Raw genomic sequence first — 23,558 nt, 5'->3', positions numbered from 1 at the left:
GGTACTGAAGTGTGGAATGCAATGTAAACAAAGCTGAAATATGCTTGTTAAAAAGGCTTAAAGGGTGATGTAACATGGTTGCCATCCTACTGTGGTGGCAATTCCACACAGTTAGATGGCGGGCAGATGTACGGGTGTTCTATCGACAATGGTTGATAACCCCGTTTTGTTTGTTGCTTAGGGCTGGTGATGGTCAGAGAATGGTTCTCCAAAAAGTGCCAATTACTGTTTATGTAAATCATCTCACCAATTCTGTATGATGTACTATGGAAGACAGAACTTCGGCAATAGGCTTCTGTGAGATGTACAACTTACATAGCTGCCATTATAGTATCAGGGTGGAAACATAATTCAAATCACTCCTCATCCAAATTTTCCTGTATCCTACAAAATCACTTTCCCCTGCCCAGTGAAGCAGATGACTTAATTCTTCTCTGACTGATGTAGGAAGATTTTTACAGTTTCCACTAATAGTTGAAGTTAAAGACTATTCTTCAGACTCTTTCAGCAGTTGTTTGTTAGGCTTCGTTGTCTCCTACCTGTTGCCAGTTAACTATTTGCATGTAGTTATCCTACTTTGAGTGACAGGCCGTCCTTTAGTTTTTTTTTATTACGATGTCTTGGTAGGTTCATTAGAATGACATTTTGTGCAGTGAAAATTCTGGTCTGTCCTCAATAGGATGTTTTGCTGTAAGGTCACAGGTTTTGTCTTTTGTGAAAGTGTCAGCTGCCCTACAGAGGGTAGAACATCCATTCTTGAGTGAAAACAGGTCTCACTAGTGAATGTGCATTAAACAACAATTATTATCATTATTTCCTATCAAAAGGGGACAGTAGTTTGAGTGTGTTGCCTCACTCTCTTAAATTTCAGTTTGCTTAAGACAGAAGAAAAGAATAATAGATATTTATCAGCTACTGCGGAAGATTATCTTTCAAAAAAACATATTATTGCATTAAATAAATTGGTATATTTTGGAAAAGAAACCATTTTAGTACAATTTTGTAAGAAAATTATTTACCGTAAGTTCTTTTACAAGTGTAGTGCTACACTGTATTGTCATATCTTTAGGATTTTATATGGAGACACACACTGACCTAGGCTCATGAAAGAAAATTAAGGATGGGAAAATAGTAATAAACTAAACTTAACAAAGAACTTACTCTTCCAAACTCCAATAAATAGTCTGCAGGGAGTATTCTAAGAAAATGTGGTTGTGACACATGCAATGTCTCACTTGAGGATAAAGTATTAAAATTGAGAATTTGGAACAAAGAAGGGGGACTTTTTAGAGTCATGTTTGTATTGAATCATATTTTTTTGTCTTCTCTTTTCTTATATACACTCCTGGAAATTGAAATAAGAACACCGTGAATTCATTGTCCCAGGAAGGGGAAACTTTATTGACACATTCCTGGGGTCAGATACATCACATGATCACACTGACAGAACCACAGGCACATAGACACAGGCAACAGAGCATGCACAATGTCGGCACTAGTACAGTGTATATCCACCTTTCGCAGCAATGCAGGCCGCTATTCTCCCATGGAGACGATCGTAGAGATGCTGGATGTAGTCCTGTGGAACGGCTTGCCATGCCATTTCCACCTGGCGCCTCAGTTGGACCAGCGTTCGTGCTGGACGTGCAGACCGCGTGAGACGACGTTTCATCCAGTCCCAAATATGCTCAATGGGGGACAGATCCGGAGATCTTGCTGGCCAGGGTAGTTGACTTACACCTTCTAGAGCACGTTGGGTGGCACGGGATACATGCGGACGTGCATTGTCCTGTTGGAACAGCAAGTTCCCTTGCCGGTCTAGGAATGGTAGAACGATGGGTTCGATGACGGTTTGGATGTACCGTGCACTATTCAGTGTCCCCTCGACGATCACCAGTGGTGTACGGCCAGTGTAGGAGATCACTCCCCACACCATGATGCCGGGTGTTGGCCCTGTGTGCCTCGGTCGTATGCAGTCCTGATTGTGGCGCTCACCTGCACGGCGCCAAACACGCATACGACCATCATTGGCACCAAGGCAGAAGCGACTCTCATCGCTGAAGACGACACGTCTCCATTCGTCCCTCCATTCACGCCTGTCGCGACACCACTGGAGGCGGGCTGCACGATGTTGGGGCGTGAGCGGAAGACGGCCTAACGGTGTGCGGGACCGTAGCCCAGCTTCATGGAGACGGTTGCGAATGGTCCTCGCCGATACCCCAGGAGCAACAGTGTCCCTAATTTGCTGGGAAGTGGCGGTGCGGTCCCCTACGGCACTGCGTAGGATCCTACGGTCTTGGTGTGCATCCGTGCGTCGCTGCGGTCCGGTCCCAGGTCGACGGGCACGTGCACCTTCCGCCGACCACTGGCGACAACATCGATGTACTGTGGAGACCTCACGCCCCACGTGTTGAGCAATTCGGCGGTACGTCCACCCGGACTCCCGCATGCCCACTATACGCCCTCGCTCAAAGTCCGTCAACTGCACATACGGTTCACGTCCACGCTGTCGCGGCATGCTACCAGTGTTAAAGACTGCGATGGAGCTCCGTATGCCACGGCAAACTGGCTGACACTGACGGCGGCGGTGCACAAATGCTGCGCAGCTAGCGCCATTCGACGGCCAACACCGCGGTTCCTGGTGTGTCCGCTGTGCTGTGCGTGTGATCATTGCTTGTACAGCCCTCTCGCAGTGTCCGGAGCAAGTATGGTGGGTCTGACACACCGGTGTCAATGTGTTCTTTTTTCCATTTCCAGGAGTGTATGTTATATGTAAACTGAATGAGTTATAGACACCACCAAAGGTAAATTATTCAAGCAATTATTAATCAATTCTGCATTCCATTCCCTCTTCCGTATTCGTGTTGCATGGCACCTGTTGATTATTGGAATAATATAGCAGACAACTGTGGTAGAACTTCCACTGCCTGCATACATTGATGGAGATAAATTGACTCTCATTAAGCTCTTCTATATTGTCATTTGTCCTTGAAGAATTACGCTACACAGTCTGTTCTGGAAACTCCCCTACAGTTGTGAAATTCTACAAGTAATTTATGTTCTGGTACATATTCTGACAGATTGTAATATTATGTGCATCTTTACAAGGTGAACTACCGTTGTTTTCCAAATTGCATCATCCATCTAAGCAATCTGGTCATCATTGTGACGACTCTTGAGACATCTTAAGCAAACATACAGTTGGCTGATGCTGGCCTAATGTGATCTTTTGTTAGGAAAGTTCAGGTAGAATGTAAATAATTTGGGAGTAAAGGAGACCACTCATCAAATAGTAGACATGTTGAAATGTTGGAAGGCACAGAAAAAAAGGTAGCTGCATTGTGTTATCTGAAAACATAATGCCAGGATATTATGTTCTTGCTCCTTTTTTTTAAAAAAAAACCTGCAAATTTCCACAACTTCATTTCTTCCCCACCTCCCCCTTCATTTGTTTATTTCCTGTTTTCTCCTAAGCACAGTTACGTTATCATCTTTGATTTCCTTTCTCCCCTTCCCCTAATGTTGTGTCTTGTAACACATTAGAAACATGGAGTTTTTATATTATCCTATTTAGCCATTTCCAACATTAAATGAACCAATCAGAATTAAATAAAAGAATTGGCATTTTTATGTATGAGTTGTGATCAAAAAGCAACAGGAATTTTTTTATTTTGCGGACTTTATATGCCTGATTGTCAAATATTTCAATGTTTCTGATACATGTTTGCATTTTCAGCCATTTTGAAAATTTAATTTATTGTTGACAGTTGAAAAGGTTATGTTTGTTTTCAAGTGCTTGGTAAATTTTTACTTTCAGGAAAGGTGAATCAAAGAATTTGCATTAAATTTTGCTTGAAAAATAAAATAGAATGCAGCACCGCATTCAAAATGTTGACTGTGGCTTTTGACAAATGTACTGTAAATAAGACAAGAGTTTATGAGTGATATAAACATTGTAAAGAGGGTCAATAATATGTTGAAGACGATGACAGCCCTGGACACCCTAGCACATCAGTTACTGACGACAGTGTGAAAGATGTAAAGAAAATACTGCTGAAAAATCACCGAATGTTGCTGATGATGTCGGCATATCCTTTGCCTCATGCCAAGCAATTCTTCCTGTTGTTGTGTGCATGAAACTTGTAGCAGCAAAGTTTGTTCCAAACTTGTTGAATTACAACCAGAATTGACATCACTCGGGAATTGCTGAATGAAGTAGACAATGAGCCAGAACTTTAAGGCTGTATCCGGTGACATACATGGGTATACGGGTATGATGTCAAAACCAAGACCCAATCACCCAATGGAAACTGCCTGAAGAGCAAAGACCTAAAAAATATTGACAATTTTGATCACGTGAAAGTGCTTCTCACTGCTTTCTTTGATTACATTGGGATAGTGCATCATGAGTTCCAGCTATATGGTCGTATAGTCAATAAGGAATACTACCTGGAAGTTTTGTGCCGTTTGCGTGAAGCAACCCGAAGAAAATGATAAGAACTGTGGCAGAACCACTCGTGGAAATTTCATCATGATAATGCTCGCACCTCAATGCTTGTTCCTGATTTTTGGGCTAAAAATAAAACCATTGCAACTTCTTTCTATTCCCAAGGCTGAAGAGAACCATAAAAGGATGTCATTTTGCCACCATTGATGAGATCAGAATGGAATTGCTGAAGGAGCTGAACACCATACCAAGTGAGTTGCAGAAGTGCTTCCAAGATTGGAAAAAGTGCTGGCACAAGTGTATTATATCTTTGGGGTATTACTTTGAAAGGCAACGGCCTTGCCGCAGTGGGTACACCGGTTCCCGTCAGATCACCGAAGTTAAGCGCTGTCGGGCGTGGCCGGCACTTGGATGGGTGACCATCCGGGCTGCCAGGAGCTGTTGCCATTTTTCGGGCTGCACTCATCCTCGTGATGCCAATTGAGGAGTTACTCGACCGAATAGTAGCGGCTCCGGTCAAAGAAAACCATCGTAACGACCGGGAGAGCGGTGTGCTGACCATACGCACCTCCTATCCGCATCGTCATCAGAGGATGATACGGCGGTCGGATGGTCCCGATGGGCCACTTGTGGCCTGAAGACGGAGTGCTGTATTACTTTGAAGGGGACAAAGTTGATTTTGGTGAATAAATAAAGATTCTGTAAGAAAAGCAAAAATGTCTGTTACTTTTTGATCACACTTCATATGTTAGCATGGCCTTGAATGTTCTTTGTTTTGTTTGTAAGTACATGGTTTGTTTCATATTGCACATTTTAATGCTCTGTTGTGACTTTCATTATTAAGAGCTGAAAAATATGTGTGGAAGTATGACATGCATATGTGTGTGTGTGTTTGTGTGTGTGTGTGTGTGTGTGTGTGTGTGTGTGTGCAGGTGAGGGGAGGGGGTTTAGAGGAAGAAAGAATAACAATTTTATTTTTAATAAATTGTGTGAAAAATGGTTTCAGAGCTAGTGTACACAAAATTGTGTTTTTTCAACTCGTCTGTCACAATTTGTGTAACCTCATGATGCCCTGAAAAATCCAACTTAAGTACTCCATAAGTTTGAGAAACAAATTAACTCACTGGGAGTGAATTGTTTCTCATGAGATCGCTACTGTTGTCACTTGTGAAGTCGGAACACATTGCTTCATTTTTACAGGGTATGTTATTGTGACTTGTATCACCCCATTTGTTTATTATTTTGTAAAAGAAGTTTCTAGGATTGTTATTGTTATGTGAACAGTAAAAAGAAAACACAGAATACTTTTTCCCCCTCATGTGTAATAGCAACACATAACAGCTCACAAAAGAGAAGTGGGAAATAACGGTTATTACCACATTTGAACAACTCTCAAAACGATTGTGGGAGATGTACTTTCATCCCCAGGACACTAATCATGTGGTGTTGGAATACTGTGCGCCATGATGGGCACTGTTCTCTGGAGTTTAGTTGAGCTGGAGTGCTAGTCAGTGGAACATTGCATTCCAGCAGTGAGAAGTTTATAAAGACAGAGTCTATCACAGTTGCATGATGCAACTTTTGACACAGGTTTGGTCGATGTGATGCCCTTAGTCGTGATACTTTGTTGCTATGAGCATTGAAATGGTGTCGAGATTTAACTGTAAAGAACAGTAAACCTACAGGACACCTTTATTTGGTTCATGCACCATAAAACACACATCATATATGGGATGCAGTCTTGTTTACTTCTCAATGGTCAGTTCAGTAGCAAAGTGTCACTCTTGGGTGGACGGATGCCAGCGTTCACTGTGTGCTGCATGGAGATCTTCACTATTGTGCGTACAAGACCCAAACTGTCTATAAGCTTACTGAAAGGGGCAAGGTGATGAGACTTCAATTTTGCAATGAGTTCTTAGAGCTTGTGCAATTTGAAGAGGACATTGTGAACAGATTACTGATGTCAGACGACACTTCGTTTCCACTCCCTGGGCATGTAAACAAACACAACTGTCAGTTTTGATCTGCGCACGCCCCATGTGAATAGCTATAGCATCCTGTGCATAGTGCAAAAGCAGCAGTATGATTCACCATTTCCTATGAGTGTATTATTGGTCAATATTTTTTTGAAAATGAGAGTTATATTGTAACAGTAAATTCTGAGTGCTACACAGCCATGTTGCAAACATTTCTGTGTCATTAAGTCAATCCACATCAACACTTACATTTCAAACAAGATGGAGCAACAGCCCATACTGCATTTTTTTCCTTGGGAGTCCTGAATGAAATGTTTCTGGGCAGAGTCATTTCTCCCTTTCAGGACATCAACTGGTCTGCTAGTTTGCCCAACCTGACAGCAACTGATTATTTTTTGTGATGCTGCTTTAAACAAAACGTTTCTGAGTAATGCCCAGCCCATATCAACGAGCTGAAAGATCATATTTGTGAATGCATTCGAGAGACTCCAAACAACATGTTGCAGTGAGTTATATTACCTCTTCCAGACTGACCACGTGAATGTTATTCAGCATGTGCACACTTACCAAGTATTATTTTCAAGAAATAGCAATACACACTAATTCTCCATAAAAAATAGAGAATGCATCTTTATACAAAATAAAAAAATTCCCTGAATTGTTGTTTTGTTTTCAAAATGGTCAGGTATTTCTGGCACACCCTGTACATACTACCATAGTTTGTGGCCCAAACCCAGTAAAATAAAATCATCAAAAAATAAATATTGTCAATCGATCACAATTCTAATAAGATATCAAAAAATTAATGTTGCTCAGGCACTGCAAAAAATGCATCAGCGAAAGAGTTAAAAGGAGTATTCCACAATTTTTTGCATTTGCTGTCTCAGAAGTAAGTAAACACTAGGAAGAACTATATACAACATTACTTTTTGTGGTAAAAGCTGGTCTAGTCACTTTTGGTCATAAAATATACTGGTTTTTGTCATTTAGTTTAACTTCTGGATTACAAATGTTCGCTTTTGGGTCAAAAAGAGTTGTGTTGTGGGTTGAAGAAATAGAACAACTGAAGAATTGTACATTTTGACTTTTTGTGACCGTAAGATGTTAACAATGTTAACTGGTTGGTAGATACGAACTCTGGTATGGCATGTTACTGGAATAATTACTAGGTGTGGACTGCACAAGATAACTGTAAAATTAGCAAAGTAAGATACTTTATGTTGTTATACCATGTGTAACTCCATGGGGATTTACCAAACTTCATGTAAATTTCATGTATTATGAATTTTCCTATTTAGCTTGATTTCTTAATTAGCAAATTTTCCTGTAACCAAAGGCACTTCCTAGGTCAGAAAAAGTAGGGCAACAAAATTGTAATATTAGTTCTTGAAACTGAACATGCTTAAAGGTCAACATAACAAAAGTAATTTGTGGATATTAGAAACTTTAAGTACAAATAACTTAAAGTTAACAACTTTTCAGAGAAAGTAAAACTTTTACTTGAAAAAGGAAAATTAGGGCTTTCAAATGAGTGAGCTCAAAGAACCAAATGAATAATAAATTGTGATGGAATATCAAGTAGGTTAGAATTTTGATATTTGAAGTAAATGTGACATATTTACTGCCAGTATACTGAAGGAGTTGAAAAAAATAGTTATCTATGGAGTAGAAGTATAGCAAATGGAGTTATTCCACTTTGCCATGTTTCACCAAGGATTCCTGAGTAAATGAAGAAAAAAAGGGCTATGTCCATATTCTGACTTTAGAGAAAACCACACTTATTTACTTTCCTTTAAATTTTTCAAATAATACAAATAGCGTAGGTGAAAACATCATTTTATTATATTTTAAATATCATGTAAAGGACAGATTGCTATCAACCATAAAGATTACACATTGAGTTGCAGACAGGCACAATGAAAAGATGGTTGCACATTTTTCTTCCAGCCGAATCCTTCTTCAGAAAGGAGAGGAAAATGCACCCATTCATGCAACAGGCACAACTCATGCTCAAATGACCACTATCTCCAGCCACTTTGTGAGTCTTGCAGTATGGCCAGAGCAGATTGAGATAGCAGTTGTGTGTGCATCAGGTATATCTGCTTGTGTGGGTGTGTATGTGTTTTCTTTTCTTTTCTGAAGAATGCTTTGACCAAAAGCAAAGTGTGTAACACTTTTTTGTTGTGCCTGTCCGCAACTCAACATGTCATCCTTACAATGAGTAGGAACTATGTTTTTCATAATATTGTTAATATTCCACCTTGGACTTTCTGTTGTTTGATTTTGTTATATTTGTTAGAATAACATTAAAATTAGGATGTTACAATTACAGTGGAATTTGCCTTCCAGCTATTGCTTGGAGGGTGGGGATGAACATGACCCCTATTGTTGTAGAGCAGTTGGGGTTTTTATGAAGTGGATCATGTGCACATTATAAATTTTGAGATAAAATACCTTGTATGGACAGCAGTTTTTGAAGAAAAATATATGGGCAGCATAGTCAAAAATTTACAAACTACAGCTGTCCTTCGTTACCATTACAAGAGCTTGTGGTTTACTCATATTCATATTCAGCAATGTCTCTCTTATCATCTTTATTAACTCCATCCTCTGTTATTAGGTTCAAGTAGAAGGATACTCAGGGGATTCTTTAGCTTTGCTGACATTTTCTCTTTTTGTCTCTGCCCTCAGCATATGTAGCTCATGAGCATTTTTCAGTACTTCCCTTCATCCCTCATATGTAATATGGCCATCAGTTTTAAATTCATCACATATTTGACAAGTTTCTTTTTTTTTAAATATGGAAATTGAGATTAAAAAGTCAGATAAAGTATTGTCTGTCAACCCATTCCTAAATGGGTTGCAGTTCTCTTTCTCAGCAAAAACTTCTAAATACAGATCATTTCAATACGAAGCAATATGCTGAAATTATCCTCCTATCTTGTATTCTACCACACATAATTTTAATGTACAAATATGTAATGTACTGTTGTGTTTTTATTTACTTTTTTGTTATTGAAGTATCTGTATGAAGAAGCATTATAAAATTGTGTGTTATACAGATTTAAATTGCTCAGGAAAACAAGGCAAAGATTGCACTAGTAAAAAGTCTTTCAGAATCTTTCCATTTTGTCACATTTATGTATGTTTGTCTTTCTAGGAAGAAAAAATTATAGTTTTTGATAAACCTTCATTGTAAGAATGAGTATTAACAAATACAGACCATGAAAATTGTAGAAGATAGAGCAACTTAAGAATATGTACATGTTTTAAGCCCTTGACCTTTTAGTGTCATTATTTCAGTCTTTGTCTGTCAAAATAATCATTCTTCTTCTTCTTCTTCTTCCCTTGTAATTATTGAAGAAAGAATAATGTTTTACAGGTATTCGATCTGCAAGTTTTCAAGACAACATTCTCACAATAGGAACCGGTGTTGGTATACTGATGTTTTATGATTTAAGAGCAGGAAAATATCTGGAATCCAACATTAATTCAAGCAGAACAGTCGTGCTGAAAGCGTCGAAAGGTTGGGTGGTAAGTTGCTAAATTTATTTTATACAGAAAATGTAGGTTTGCAAAATACCTCATCCTCTGCAGTAAGCCCTGACCCAGGGTTCTGAGTGGCTTTTCCTAACTCTCGACTTCACCCCTCTTCCTTCACTTTCAACCTTCTGCCTGGAGAAGGAGCCACTGACTCCGAAAGCATGCAAATGTGTGTTTTCTTGCTGCTGCTTGGCGAGTAGATTTTTTACCTATACAGTTACATTATATTTTCAAAAATTGATTATTTTTGTTAAAATAAATGAAGTGACATATTTGATTCACTATGCATGGTGTTAGGGGTATAACTACAAATCTTTTTTATTGGTCACTAAAGGCAGTGCACTAAACAACATTACATCAGCATTTATTTCATTTGCAGACTAATAATTATAGCTCTTAGGAGCAGCATGTTTTTAGGTTTGAGTAGTGCCTCCAAGTACATGTGGCAAGAGCAAGCCGTCAGTGATTGTTTTCCCTTGGGCAGCAGATCAGGTGTTGTAGAGTGTTAGCAAAACATTTAGTCTACACTGATAGGAGCAGTCCACTTTGTGGTGCAGCTACGACCATGCAGAAAACATCAGGTAGTAAATTATGTGACATGTTTATGGGATAACTGTTAGATACAAAGAAGGGGGGGGGGGGGGGAACAATTGACACACTGAACTGTGTGAATATTAAGGTACCAATGATCACAGTATTAGCACTTATACCCCTAACCCCCACAGTATTTGTTGAGCAATAGAGGAGAGAGTAGTCCTTTCATGTGCCACAAAAACGAATAAACCTATGCACTTTGTTGTGACTCAACAATTTGATGTTTGTGCGCACACATTTGTCAACGGTAATGGGTATTGGTAATTGGGTTATGAGATGCCAAGAGCTATGCAATGTGTCCATGCACAGTGCTTTGATGAAAGGCATAGAAGCAAGAGTTGGTCATAATTTGTCCAGCCTGCCTTTTCACCTTTTCGGACCTTCATTTACTGTAATTTATTGATTGTTTCCCTTCCTTTTCTCATGGCCGGTATGTTTTGTAAGTTTGTTTGTTTACTGATTTCCTGTATTGATTTTAGTGTTTGGATCTTATTTATCATTGCTTGAAGAATGTCAATTACATACGCCTCCTTTGCTTTCGTTATTTGTGTTTATAGTTTTCATACACAACAAAATGGGAGGAAGAAGAAATGGAAACACTGAAAAGACATTGCCATGCCTATGTCTAATATGAAGTAAGAAAACTGTTGGCATTCATCTAGATCTACATGGGTTCTTTGCAAATCACATTTAATTACCTGGGAAAATCCTCCAGTCAAATCAATATTGCAAATTTTCTTTATTGATTACTGGTTTCGGCTCATTGCTGAGTCATCTTCAGAGCAATGTAAAATGTTGCTCAGTGTGTGACACTCATTACACATTGTCATATTTTATATAGCTAAGTTGCCCTAGTTAAATAAAAAATTGTAATTTAACTAGGTCAGTTAGCTCTAAAAAATATGATGATGTGTAATGAGTGTCACACACTGAACAGCATTTCAGATTGATCTGAAGACTGCTCAGTAATGAGCTGAAACTGCTAATCAATAAAGAAAATTTGTGATCTTGGCAGAGAACTTTTATCCACACTTATAAATGTTGACTGACTGACAACCTCAGCTGCCGACAGGTGTTGTTGATATACCTCGATGTGGACATCTGAAAATGTGTGCCCCGACCGGGACTCGAACCCGGAATCTCCTGCTTACATGGCAGATGCTCTATCCATCTGAGCCACCGAGGACACAGATGAATAGCGCGACTGCAGGGACTTATCCCTTGCACGCTTCCCGTGAGACTCACATTCCCAACTGTCCACAATTCTACATATGTATTGTACCTTATAGACATTTGCCCACCCACTCATTACTCGCGCACGCTTTGGCGATTCCCGTAAGAGTTTGGGCAACCTGTGCGCATTCGCACAGATGAAGGTCAATGGCTGGATAAGTCCTGCAGTTGCGCTATTCATCTGTGTCCACAGTGGCTCAGATGGATAGAGCGTCTGCCATGTAAGCAGGAGATCCTGGGTTCGAGTCCCGGTTGGGGCACACATTTTCAGCTGTCCACATCGAGGTATATCAACAACACCTGTCAGCAGCTGAGGTTGTCAGTCAGTCATCATTTATTCCAGGAAAAGCTGCACGGTCATCAAAAGTAACTGTTCTTTCGAGAACAAGTTACTGTCTTCGTATATATTTTATCCACACAGTTTTAAATCAACAGATCGTGGATCTCGCCTTTGACAATGTAAAAGAATAAGATAAATACAAGTCCTGTATGGTTTTCTATGGAATCTTCTACCACTCCTCCCAAAAAATAGTTGCAAGTTCAGATAACGATGATGGAAATGGATAGCTATCACACATTTCTCTCTCCAAAGTAGACAACAAAGCCTCAATAATATCAAGGTCCGATGACTGTGGTGGCCAAGCAGGTGTGACAATTCATCCTCAAGCTCACAAAACCAGTCCTGGATGATGTGAGCTGTGTGAACATGGGTCTTGTCATCTTGGAACACAGTATCGCCATTGGGGAACAAACATTGTTCCATGGGATGGACCTGATTAGCCATAATGTTCACACAACCCTTGGCAATAATGTTACATTTCAGTGTACACATGCGGCCCTTGGAATACGACGATGTGGCTCCCCAAATCATCACCAAATCCCTGCCTTGTTCACTCTTGGGACGTAAACTCAGTTAGAAGTTGGAAACAGTGTGCAACAAGACTCATCTGATCAAATTACTTTCTTCCATTGCTCCATTGTTGAGTTTTTGTAGCTTCTGCACCACATTTTCCTTTTATTGACATTGGCATCATTGAGAAGTTTCAGAATTCCACCTCACCATGCAATTCCCTGTTTATGGAGCTTCATTTATGTTGTTTTGGTGCTGACAGGTTTTGCGGGTATTATGTTCAGTTCTGCAATGACTTTTACGTTTGTCATCCTCTAATTTGTTGTAACAGTCCTCTTCAATGACTGTCTTTCATGATTGCTCAATGCACACTTTCATCGATGTTTGGACTTAGTGGACGATGTTTTTCCACTCTTTCCCCTAATTGGAATTCACTTAGCTCTGACATATTGAGGACATTGCACAGGCAATTCATGGTCAGATACAACAGTGCAACGTGCAGTCTTCCCTAGCATATGTTTTTATGTTCAGGCATGTGTTTTTTGTGGTATTTGTGTCATTTTGTCCAGCCCTTGAACATGTCTTATGTAAATTGGTAGAGGACAAAGATGTTTTTGAAAGGCCGAAAAAATGGTAGTGCACCAAGTTCAAAACTAAATGTAAAGAGACTGGCAGATAAAAGTTAATCTTACAGACCCAAAAATCTGAGTGATGCTTATGTGAAGACTGTTTTTTAAGAGGCTGCAGGTACAAATCTTAAGTACATTTACTGCTGTATTACTTATTATTTTCACTGTATCCATATCAGATTAAAAACCCCATTGTCACTGGAACTTAGATAAATCATCACAAATATAACAGCTTTATTGGTGAAACCAAAAAAAGATCAAAATATGAGATGCTATCCAAAATTTTCTGGACTGGTGCTGCCATCTGTTGAGAACCTTACCTTTGGACTAATGGTCACCATCACCCTCGAAGTAGTTCACATCCGCACATACACACCCGTCCTAGCACTTCTGCCACTGGTCAAACGTTTTCTGGAAGTCCTATTCTTTGAGGGTGTTTATCACAGCCAGTGATGCTCCTTGAACCCTCTCTAGAGTGCCTTTCAACTTGATTTACAGTTTTGGGAATAGTGCGAAGCCGCAAGGTGCCAAATCTGGCGAGTACGGTGGGTGGGGTACAACCACCGTCCAGCTGTCGTCACTGGTGATAACCCGTGGCAAGGACTGTGACAGGGCGCATTGCTGTGATGCAGCAGTCAGTTCCCTTGATGCCAAAGTTCAAGCTGTGATCGCCGCACGTTTTCACGGAGCCGTCGCAAAATGTCACAGTAGTACGTGGAATTCACTGTTTGGTTGGGTGGGAAAAATTTTCTTTCTGCACAATTCCCTTGGTATCAAAGAAAATGATGATCATGCTCTTCACTTGGCTCTTCAGCTATCTTGCTTTTTTGGGTCTTGGAGAGCCCTGGCTCTTCCACTGAGATCATTGTTGCTTTGTCTCTGGGTCATAACCGTAAATCCAGCTCTCGTCACTGGTGATAACTTGTGACAAGACGGTTGAATCATCAGATGCGGTCTGACGAAGGTCCGTGCACACTTCAACACGCTGTGCCTTCTGATCAGCAGTCAAGATCCTTGCCCCAAATTTTGCAGCGACATGATGCATGCCCAATTTATCAGTCAATATTCATTGACATGTCCCATAACCAATACCCACTTCATCTGCAAGGTCTTGAATGGTTCGACATCGATCTGGACGAACTAATTATTGAAGTTTGGCAACAATGTCTGGCGTTGTGTGGCTAATGGGTCTTCCAGTGTGAGCATCATCTTCGACATCTGTACGGCCAGCCCTGAATCGAGCATGCCACCCAAACACACGCGTAAGGCTCATGCTCTGTCCCTCAAACACTTATTGAATCATTGCAAGGGTCTCCATAGCACTTTTCCCAAGATTCACACAGACTTTGATACACACGTGCTGTTCACAGATGCTTCTTAAAATATCCACACACCAAATGCAGAGTATTATGGAAATCACTGTGGACACGCAACACATCCTCCCAGCTGAATTCCTCTCTGCACACTTACTCATCAGATATGCAGCTTTCACCACCCAATGGTGCAAAGAACTCCTACTTTCCAGATGGCAGCACCAGTCCCGAAAATTTTGGATTCCACCTTCTATACATCATTGCATATGTGCAACTAGACACACTGTTTTTAGTTTTTTACAACTGTTATAAATATTGCATTTTGTTATTAAAATGGAATCAAGCGATAAATGACAAGCTTTGGAAGTCAGCAGAAGCTGAGTGCTGCTGTGTTCCATATAACACTACTCTCCAATATCGCAAACACTGAAATATGAGGTGTGTTTACTTCAGTTGTGTTGCTGTTGTTGTTGTTATGGTCTTCAGTCCGCAGATTGACTTGACAGAACTCTTCATGCCAGTCTTATCTTGTGCAAGTTGCTCTATCCCTTCATAAGCACTGCAGCCTGCAGCAACTTGATTTTTTTTTACTTTAGTAAAATCTTGGTTTCCCTTTATAATTTTTATCTTGTCCTCCTACCACACTTCTTTGTGTTACCTATTTTACTATTCCACGATGCCTTAGCTATTGCCACCATGGTCACTTTTCTGAAAAGATTGTCAAAGGTGATTAAATTTAGGTCTTTCAGGTTTGTCGGTGGACACACATAGTTGCCAATCAGTGAAATGAATGAGTTATATTTTATCAAGTTAATCAGTAAGAGTGAAAGCAGAGATGTCCCTATTCAGGACTCTCATATGTTTATATTATGTGAATACATTGTGCAATTCACAACAGCCATCTCTCTGAACTGATCATGTAAGATCTTTGTAAAATTACAAGGAGACAGATTGGCGAGCCATCACTTTTCTTCAGGAGATGAAATTCCAATACCTACCCCCCCCCCCCCCCCATACACACGCTAACATACAAATATTAGGGAAAAAACTGTTACTAGCTTTTGGAACAGTATTTCCCTTTCTTAGGGAGGAAATAGGGGCAGTTTGGCCTCACAGTGAGTGGGACCCACATGTTATGGATTCTGGAATTTCATATCCTGAAGGTAAGTATGGACCAGACTTTCTACCTCCTCGTAATTTTACAGTTTTCTCAAGTCAGTTCCTGTGATGCAATTTAAGATCTTCGTAGCACGTTAACTTTGACTGGTATATGTAAAAACATTTGAAGTGCTAATGATGTCCATGATACTTTTTTGTTCACTTTGTGTATATTTGCAGCAAGGGATAGTAATTCCCAAATGTTTTCATCAGCCTACCATTCTGGCTTACAAAACTGAATCTTGGTCTGTGAACAATTACTGTGAACATTCCACAAAGATTGGTAAATGTCACTATGAAGTTCTAGTACAGTTTTTAAATAATAACTTTTAAATGTTTGAAAATTTGTCATGATACATTTGTAACTACATACTGTATTGGACTTGAGGCTGCGACTCACATTGTCACACTACTGCACTACGATTACTAACACTTGTAAAGTTGTATTTTAGTTCATAATAAATTTCCTTTTATTACTTGCAAAAAGGTACTCAGCAGAGAAAATTATACAAACAGTTCAAGATAACCTGCTCCTTTAGCAGCAAGCGAAGCAGGTATCATTCTGCTGGACACCAGGGTAGCTGAGAATCTGAGGAAACTAGCAAGCGTACCAAGCAGCCAAGGAGGTGTGAGGGGAACATGATGTGACACTATATACTATTCCACAGCAAGCTTTCATTTTGCTGTTGAGTCAGACTCCCAAGCAACTGTGGATGGATGGGTGGCTCGAACTGAGGACAATAAACTGCCGTTGATGAAGTCAACTGTCTGGCTGTGGCATACCTCATACTGGCCACTCTGATGGGATGAAATAACCCTGACCCACCTCCAAATAGGCACTGTCCCCTAATACATGGCTTCATATTCTTACAAAGCATTTCCCTAGTCTGTGATACCTGTGGTGCAAAAATCGCTTTACACAATTTTAATTGGGGGCATTTTATATTGCGATGTGATCACAGAAGCAAATATAGGCCTTTATTTTAGCTGATAATGTAACGATGTTTTCCTGTTATGTCTGGACTTCACCCCGGGGTTTTAGGCTGGAGATTTTAGTTTATTGCTGAGGGACCGGCTTATTTTTCATTTTCCAGTGATCACCCAGTCACAGCTATCTTATGTGTTATTTTAATGCTTTTCACTGCTTACTCCTTTTTCAGTGGTATATTAATGTGTGTCAGAACAGTTTTGGAGTAGCTGGTGTTGTACATAATACAACTTCTGGTAAACTGATAAATTTAGCAATTATAATTGTTCTTGAAGCAGATTTTAGCTCTTTTTTCCATTATGACACAGATGAATCTTTCTACACCCAACAGCTCAATGTGGTATCCAAAAACTAGAACACAGCACTGTATAATCATGTGAAGATACACAAAAATTATAGAGGAAGTTGCATAAATTGTTGTAGAATATGTGGGACATAATACCTATTATCAGCTTTGTGATTATATGTAAACATGGTAAGAACAGGAGGGAAGCGCATTGGAGGACTTCTGCTCTGCTAGTATGTGGGGATGTGAAATGATCTGTACAGAAAAAATATTTCAGTAGTAATAGCTGTTCTTGGAATTGCAGTTTCTAGTAACTGTAAATTTTCATGAAAACATTGTTTCATGTTAAACTGCAAATTATGATATTGTAACCAACTGTTAATAATTATTTTCTACTCTCAGTTTCCAGATGATGAGTATGTAGATGGTTTTCAAAATATCAAGTACACTCCAGCAATATATACCCATTGCTATGATCCATCAGGGACACGACTTTTCACAGCAGGTGGTCCATTACCAGCAAATCTAGATGGAAACTATGCTGGATTGTGGCAGTGATGTTTGGCTATTGTAGGTTATTGTTCATAAATGAGACTTTGAAGGAAATTAATTGACACAAGTGTACTGCAACATGTGAAGTGCGTAAAGTGCACTTGCATTGACTGTTCTCCGCAGTTCCTGAAATAAATATGCAAGAAATTGGCACTGATAAACTGAAATTTACCAAAGATGAGTTTCATTTATTTTTGTGGAGATACAATCTGTGGAGCTATAGATATCTGCATGTGCATCTTTTGTTCTTTTAATTCAGCTCAGAATTTTTTAATATTTATTTGTGTTGTAAAAGTATTTCCTTTTAATTTTGGAATTCTGTTGTCGCAATACTTTTGTATTGAAAGAGTGTTGTTTTATTTATGGTGTATCATTTACAATTTTGTTATCTTAAAATTGAAATGTTTACAGCTTCATAGACTGATTAATAATGGAAGGAAAAGAGAGTAACATTGTTGTGGGTTGTATAGCTGATCATAATGACACAAGAAGTAGTAATGATTTTTAGTCAGTAGTGGTTTCAGGATAGGGGCAGCCAAATTGACAAATGATAGTGTATTGAAAAGAGAACTTTATCATAGGTCTATCTTTCATCTGCTATTCTGCCATGTTTTTATTCTCAGAGATGAAATGTTTTCCCTTGATTGTTTCCATTTTCCTACCAATCTGTTCACTTTATTGTTTGCAGTTGGTATATAATTATCGTATGCCATGTTATTTTGTGAAATAATAACACTCCATATGAGAGCAGATAGTTAACTTTCCAGTAAGTATTCCATAAGCCCTGAGGGGAAAAATGAAAACTCATTTGTCAACAGAAAAAGATATGCTGTTAGCTCACTGATAAGCTGAGGTTGGCACAATTATATTGTACTTTAAGTAGACATACTTGAAGTTAAATTTATTATTCTGACGATATCCACAAATTGTGGTTATTTAATTGTGATTATTTCTTCTAAAATAGATGACATTGTTGTGCTGCATTCTACATAAACATCTTCAACAATTCTAAAAAAACTCATATTGCTGCTTGTCTAACAGAATTTTTAAATCAGTTTGGCTGTTTAACAGTTATTTATTTAAAAAGTGATCATATACTGAATTGCATGTTTAAAAAAATTTTTTTCGCTATTCTCTCATACTGTACTGTAGCAAGTTACAGAGTGGTTTTCAATAATAGAGATCAGTTTAAGTTGTTTAATATAAGAAACAGTATTGTACTGTATTTTTATTACTAATGTGGAAGTAAAATTAATCCCTAAGTTACAAACATTCTCATGTATTCGGAATAAGACTTGTTGAATGATAAGACAGAATCATTTTGTACAAGAGAAAACCCAGTTTTCTTTGTATGATTTAAGCTTCGATATGTGGAAAAAAGTGATGGCATGACAAGAAAAAAGTACTTTTAAATAATTTACATGTTTATATTATGCTCAGTGTTTCATAAACCACCATATGCTGAGTTAGTGCCATATTTCAGCAGCAGAGGAACAACAGCTATTAGTACATTCTGTTGTAGATTCTGACAGTGGCAAGTACCTACAAATATAACTATCCATTATCAGTATCACTTCAAAAGAAACGAACTTTTGTGAATAGCAAAGATGTAGATGATACCTTTTCACATATTTATTAGTGCCATCTTTTAAGTTTACATACAGCATTATTATGGGAGGTACATCTGCAACATTAAATGCAATCTCTTTTTATTATCTTTCTTTGGAAAACACAACAGTATGTCTGTAAAAGACTAAAGAGAAGTTTACTCTTTTAACCAGAAGAACCATCAGACACATTACAATTTCAATCAGTGAACATTGACTAGAATGTGTCAAGTTGGTCTTAGTTAGGGGGTGTAGTGGATAAAGTACCAAAATCAAATTTGAGAGGAGCAGAGTTAAAATTCTCACCCAGATGTAGGTTTTTCATGATTTTTCTAAATCTGTTAAGTCAAATGCTGAGTGTGTTCGTGTTAGGACATGGCAGATTTTCTTATTGTCTGAGCTTGAGCTCCAGATAATGACCTAGTCATCAGTGAGGCATTAATCCCTATCTCCCTTCTTTCTTCTTTTTACCCTTACACATTAAGATTTTCGGTAAATGCTAAAATTGACGGGCATGATACATGTCATGTAGCAGATTGAAGTTGTTTTTGAAGAATTTGTTATTGCAAAGTATTTCAGATCCATTTATAATTTTTTTGAAGATTTTCTGTTGTGAATCAAGAAGATGGGATGCCAAAAATTAAAGCATCTGGAAGGTTCTTTTAGCTTGCTGTCTATACAATCACTGTTAGAAATAGGTCTCTGAATTTGCAAATGCAAAACTTATAAATCTTGGCCCTATTAGGTCAAATATTGAACTGGTAAGAGCAGTGCAAACGAAACAGGTATTATCCACTACTAAATGTATGTATACAAAGTACAAAAGAGAACGGAAGGGTACTACAGTTTTGTTTTTTAAAATAATGTTTACTAAACTTTGTTTGTGGAAACGATTGTATGTTAGATTAATTTATTTTTTGTAAGATCACTTCACATTCATGAAGTCTAACTCCATGGAGTTTTGTAATGTATGTTTGAAGAGTGATTTAATTCTACTGTTGTTTAAATTGTGGGAATTGATTGTTCAGTCACAGAAGACTTTTTCACAATTCATCAGAGAAATTAATTAAAAGGGAACCAGTTAATATTTTTATGATTATTTCACTCATTTTTATATAAGTCATTTTGGAATTACGTTTCTTGTATTTAGTAATTTTGATCCAGTAGGAGAGGTTTGTATTTCAATTTTAATATTATAGCTTACAATGCCTTTCATGTGTAATCACTTTTGTGCACAATTCCTTTCACATCACTGTAACAGCTGGCATTCATATTTGACGTGGTACTAAATATATGTGAATGAAGAACTGTACTTTGTTATTTTCACAGTCTGCTATTCATACTTACTTCGTAAAGAGCTGTCATAGTGTAGTGTCATATTAATAATCCTTACATATAGTTAAAAAAAAAGGTTTAAAATGTTATGTAGAAATTCCAAATAACATAAACCTATGCCAGGAATACAGTGGCACCTTGTGACATTCAAATTAGTGTAAACATTTTTGTTGATTATACTTTATGTGTATCCCTGTAAGAATGGAAAGTATAGACAATAATGTTGTGCCATTTTTTTATCTGTATTCTGTTACAAGCTACAAACAGTCTCTTTCTCTCTAAATCTTTTTTTAAAAATTAGTACACATGTTTTATTAGGGGAATATAAGTAATTGGGGAAAGCGGCTCACATGGAATAACTAAATAATGAAAACTGTGGCAAACTTGATAGTTACAGTATGTCCACAATGAGTATTCAGTAATTGTTCAACATATATGTATATCTATTACCAGTTATATTTCCTGAACAAATATTGTAAGTTGGGTTCATTTAGACAAGTGCAAAGGAGCATTTATATATGTTCAGTTACATATTAAATAATAATAATAGTAGTAAGTAGATATACTTCATATCAATCTTCAGAATGCATTTTTAATACAATATTAATTTCATTATTGTATAGATGCCCCTTCCTTGACTCAGTCCACTTAAATTACATTGGCAGATGCAGTAATTTTTCCATTGCTAGTGTTATGTGACTTAACATCAAGGTAAGACTATTACATGATTCTGGCAGACCACACTCTGTCTATATTGGGGTGGGTTCTTCATCATAATAGCAGAATTCAGGCACTGAAATTAAGCAATAATCAAGGAATGTAGTGAAAAGGAGTATGATTAGTGTAAAATCAGCACTCTCTGATGTACCAGTAAAAAGAAAATTAAGACTATTTTTACTATGGAAAGGAACATTCTTTCTTCAGACTCATTTGTTCCTATGAAATTTTTTCATTTATTACTAATCCATGCAAAATACGTACTCTACTTTTGTAACATCTCTCAGTAATTGTGGTGTCATTGTAGCTAATTTATTATGTATACATTTCAAAAGTGTGATTAATAGAGCCATCACATTTCTGTAAATTGTACATGCCTCATGCTAGTTTTTGTATAAACTTGTAAACACATTCTAGCAAGTGTTTCTCATTGGCCCTCTCTTAAAGACAATGTAAGAAAACTGATGATGTGTACTTCATATGGAATGGAACGTGTGTGCAAGGTGGTGCAAGAAAAATGCTTGTTTTTGCAATAGGGTTCAACGAAATCAGTTATTAGGTGTGTTCATTTTTGTAGTGATGATTGAGTGGAATAATACATTTTTGCTGTTGATAAGCAAAAATAATGCTTCTGTTGTTACCGCTGTCACCTATAAACCACAATCGGGCCTAAATCTGAAAGCTGAATCATCTATACAACAGGTAGCAGTGAAGCATATTTATTACAAACACCAACATACAATCAGAAAAGAACTGACCGGAATGGAAAATGTAGCTGTTTATACAAACATAAAATATTTTGGAATATACAAACATAAGATATTTCAAGAAACGTCCAGAAATGATAAATAGTAAATAACTGCCAGTGGTCAGGTTTGAACTGTGGACTCGCAACAAGTCAGCTAGTGTTGCCAACTGCTGTGCTACTGTGCATGCTCCACAGCTTGTGGCACTATTGTATCATTAGAAAATAAATAGACTGGTACTCTTTGAGTAGAAGACCTGTTGTATAGTAGACAGACAGGCATGTAAAAAATAAATTAATTAATAAGACATCACTCTCCCCTAATTGCCGATATGTGATTGACATTTAATTAGTTAGTATTTGTTTGACATTTAATTATAACAGATTGTACCAAGTATGGTGCATTTTTGATAGATCTTGAATGTGCAGTTGCCTTGAAACAGCAGTCTTTCATATAAAAATTCTTTAATCACCAATAAGACTTTTCCTGTCCTTTCATACAACAGATCATACCAATAATGACGCACATCTTTGACAGATCATCAATGTTCTGAGCTTTGAAACAGCATAGGTTAAATGGACATAAGTTACAATACAAAGCGCACCAAATACAGGCTACAGTTGATCAGATCAAAATCCAATAGGGTATCTCCCAAGTTCCACTTGTGACACAGGATGACCACGCTGAAGGAACTAAGCCTTTGGGAGGCCCATAAGACCTTCACTCTGTAGAAGCCATGTCCCCAGCACTCTGCTATATAGAGCTTAACCAGCTACTACCTGTTCAAAAAATAAGCCTCTATCAACAATTCAAGAATGTTGACTGTCTTTATGTCCTTATAATATAAATTCTTTAATCATTTTATTGAGACCTGTATTTTTTAATATATATTTAGGGGCAGCTCTACCTCAGATTCTTTAACTATGAGATGTGCCTTGCAGTGTTGACTGAAGTGGATGGTGGGGAGACAGCAAAAAGTGGGTGTGTAACATGTAGGAATGCGCAGTGGTGGCAGGCACTTACACTAAGGTTAGTGAACAGCTAGGAGAAATGTCAAAAAATAGTATAGAGAAAAGGTGGAGGGTGCAGAGTAAAGAGAGGTAAGGCAAAGATGATACGTGTGGGTAAATTGGGTTGAGTGGAAAGTATCAAGGAAAGTTAGAACTGATAAGAACTTCAGCAACAGTGTGCAGGACTGCTTATTGTTGCTGATGTGCTGTCTAGTGGTGACCTCTTGTATGGGAGTGACATTTTTTGTAAAATGAGTGGCAACTTCCCTGCAAACAAACATTCTCATTGCAGCTGTCAGTAAGGTTGAAGGTCTGGAGACACTAATCCCCATATTTTGCCCAAAAACAGATAACCTGCTACACCCTTCCAAACCTTGTACTTTGGCTGACTAGTCATAAAGCAGCATCCCCTGTGTTGCACATATCGTGCAATTGTAGAACAACCTTGAACCATACCAATATACTCCTTCAGCGCTTCAGTCACCTCTCGTCATGCCGTGAAGTGATGGATATCCTTGCTACTATCCTTCCACCCCTCTCAAAGTGGTACTTTGTCTGGCACACAACTTATTTA

The 23,558-nt window shown here is 38.2% G+C and overlaps 1 protein-coding gene, 1 non-coding gene and 1 pseudogene across 2 annotated transcripts in view; 2 read left to right on the top strand and 1 right to left on the bottom strand.

Moving 5' to 3' along the window:
* Nucleotides 1-20,600, top strand: part of LOC124804769 (DDB1- and CUL4-associated factor 12 homolog) — a 71,060-nt gene extending 50,460 nt beyond the window's left edge. Inside the window, exons 6-7 of the mRNA XM_047265087.1 lie at nt 9,806-9,957; nt 17,420-20,600. Of these exons, the coding sequence (XP_047121043.1) occupies nt 9,806-9,957; nt 17,420-17,575 (308 nt within the window). The 3' untranslated portion in view covers nt 17,576-20,600. The remainder of the gene's footprint in view (nt 1-9,805; nt 9,958-17,419) is intronic.
* LOC124709183 lies at nt 4,777-4,894 on the top strand (annotated as a pseudogene).
* Trnat-ugu lies at nt 11,673-11,746 on the bottom strand. The gene has a single exon. It is a non-coding gene; the product is annotated as a tRNA-Thr (tRNA).
* Nucleotides 20,601-23,558: the final 2,958 nt, after the last annotated feature.

This window comes from Schistocerca piceifrons, chromosome 7 (genome assembly GCF_021461385.2).
Source record: "Schistocerca piceifrons isolate TAMUIC-IGC-003096 chromosome 7, iqSchPice1.1, whole genome shotgun sequence".
Lineage (NCBI taxonomy): Eukaryota > Metazoa > Arthropoda > Insecta > Orthoptera > Acrididae > Schistocerca > Schistocerca piceifrons.
This window is presented reverse-complemented; position numbering and strand designations above follow the sequence as displayed.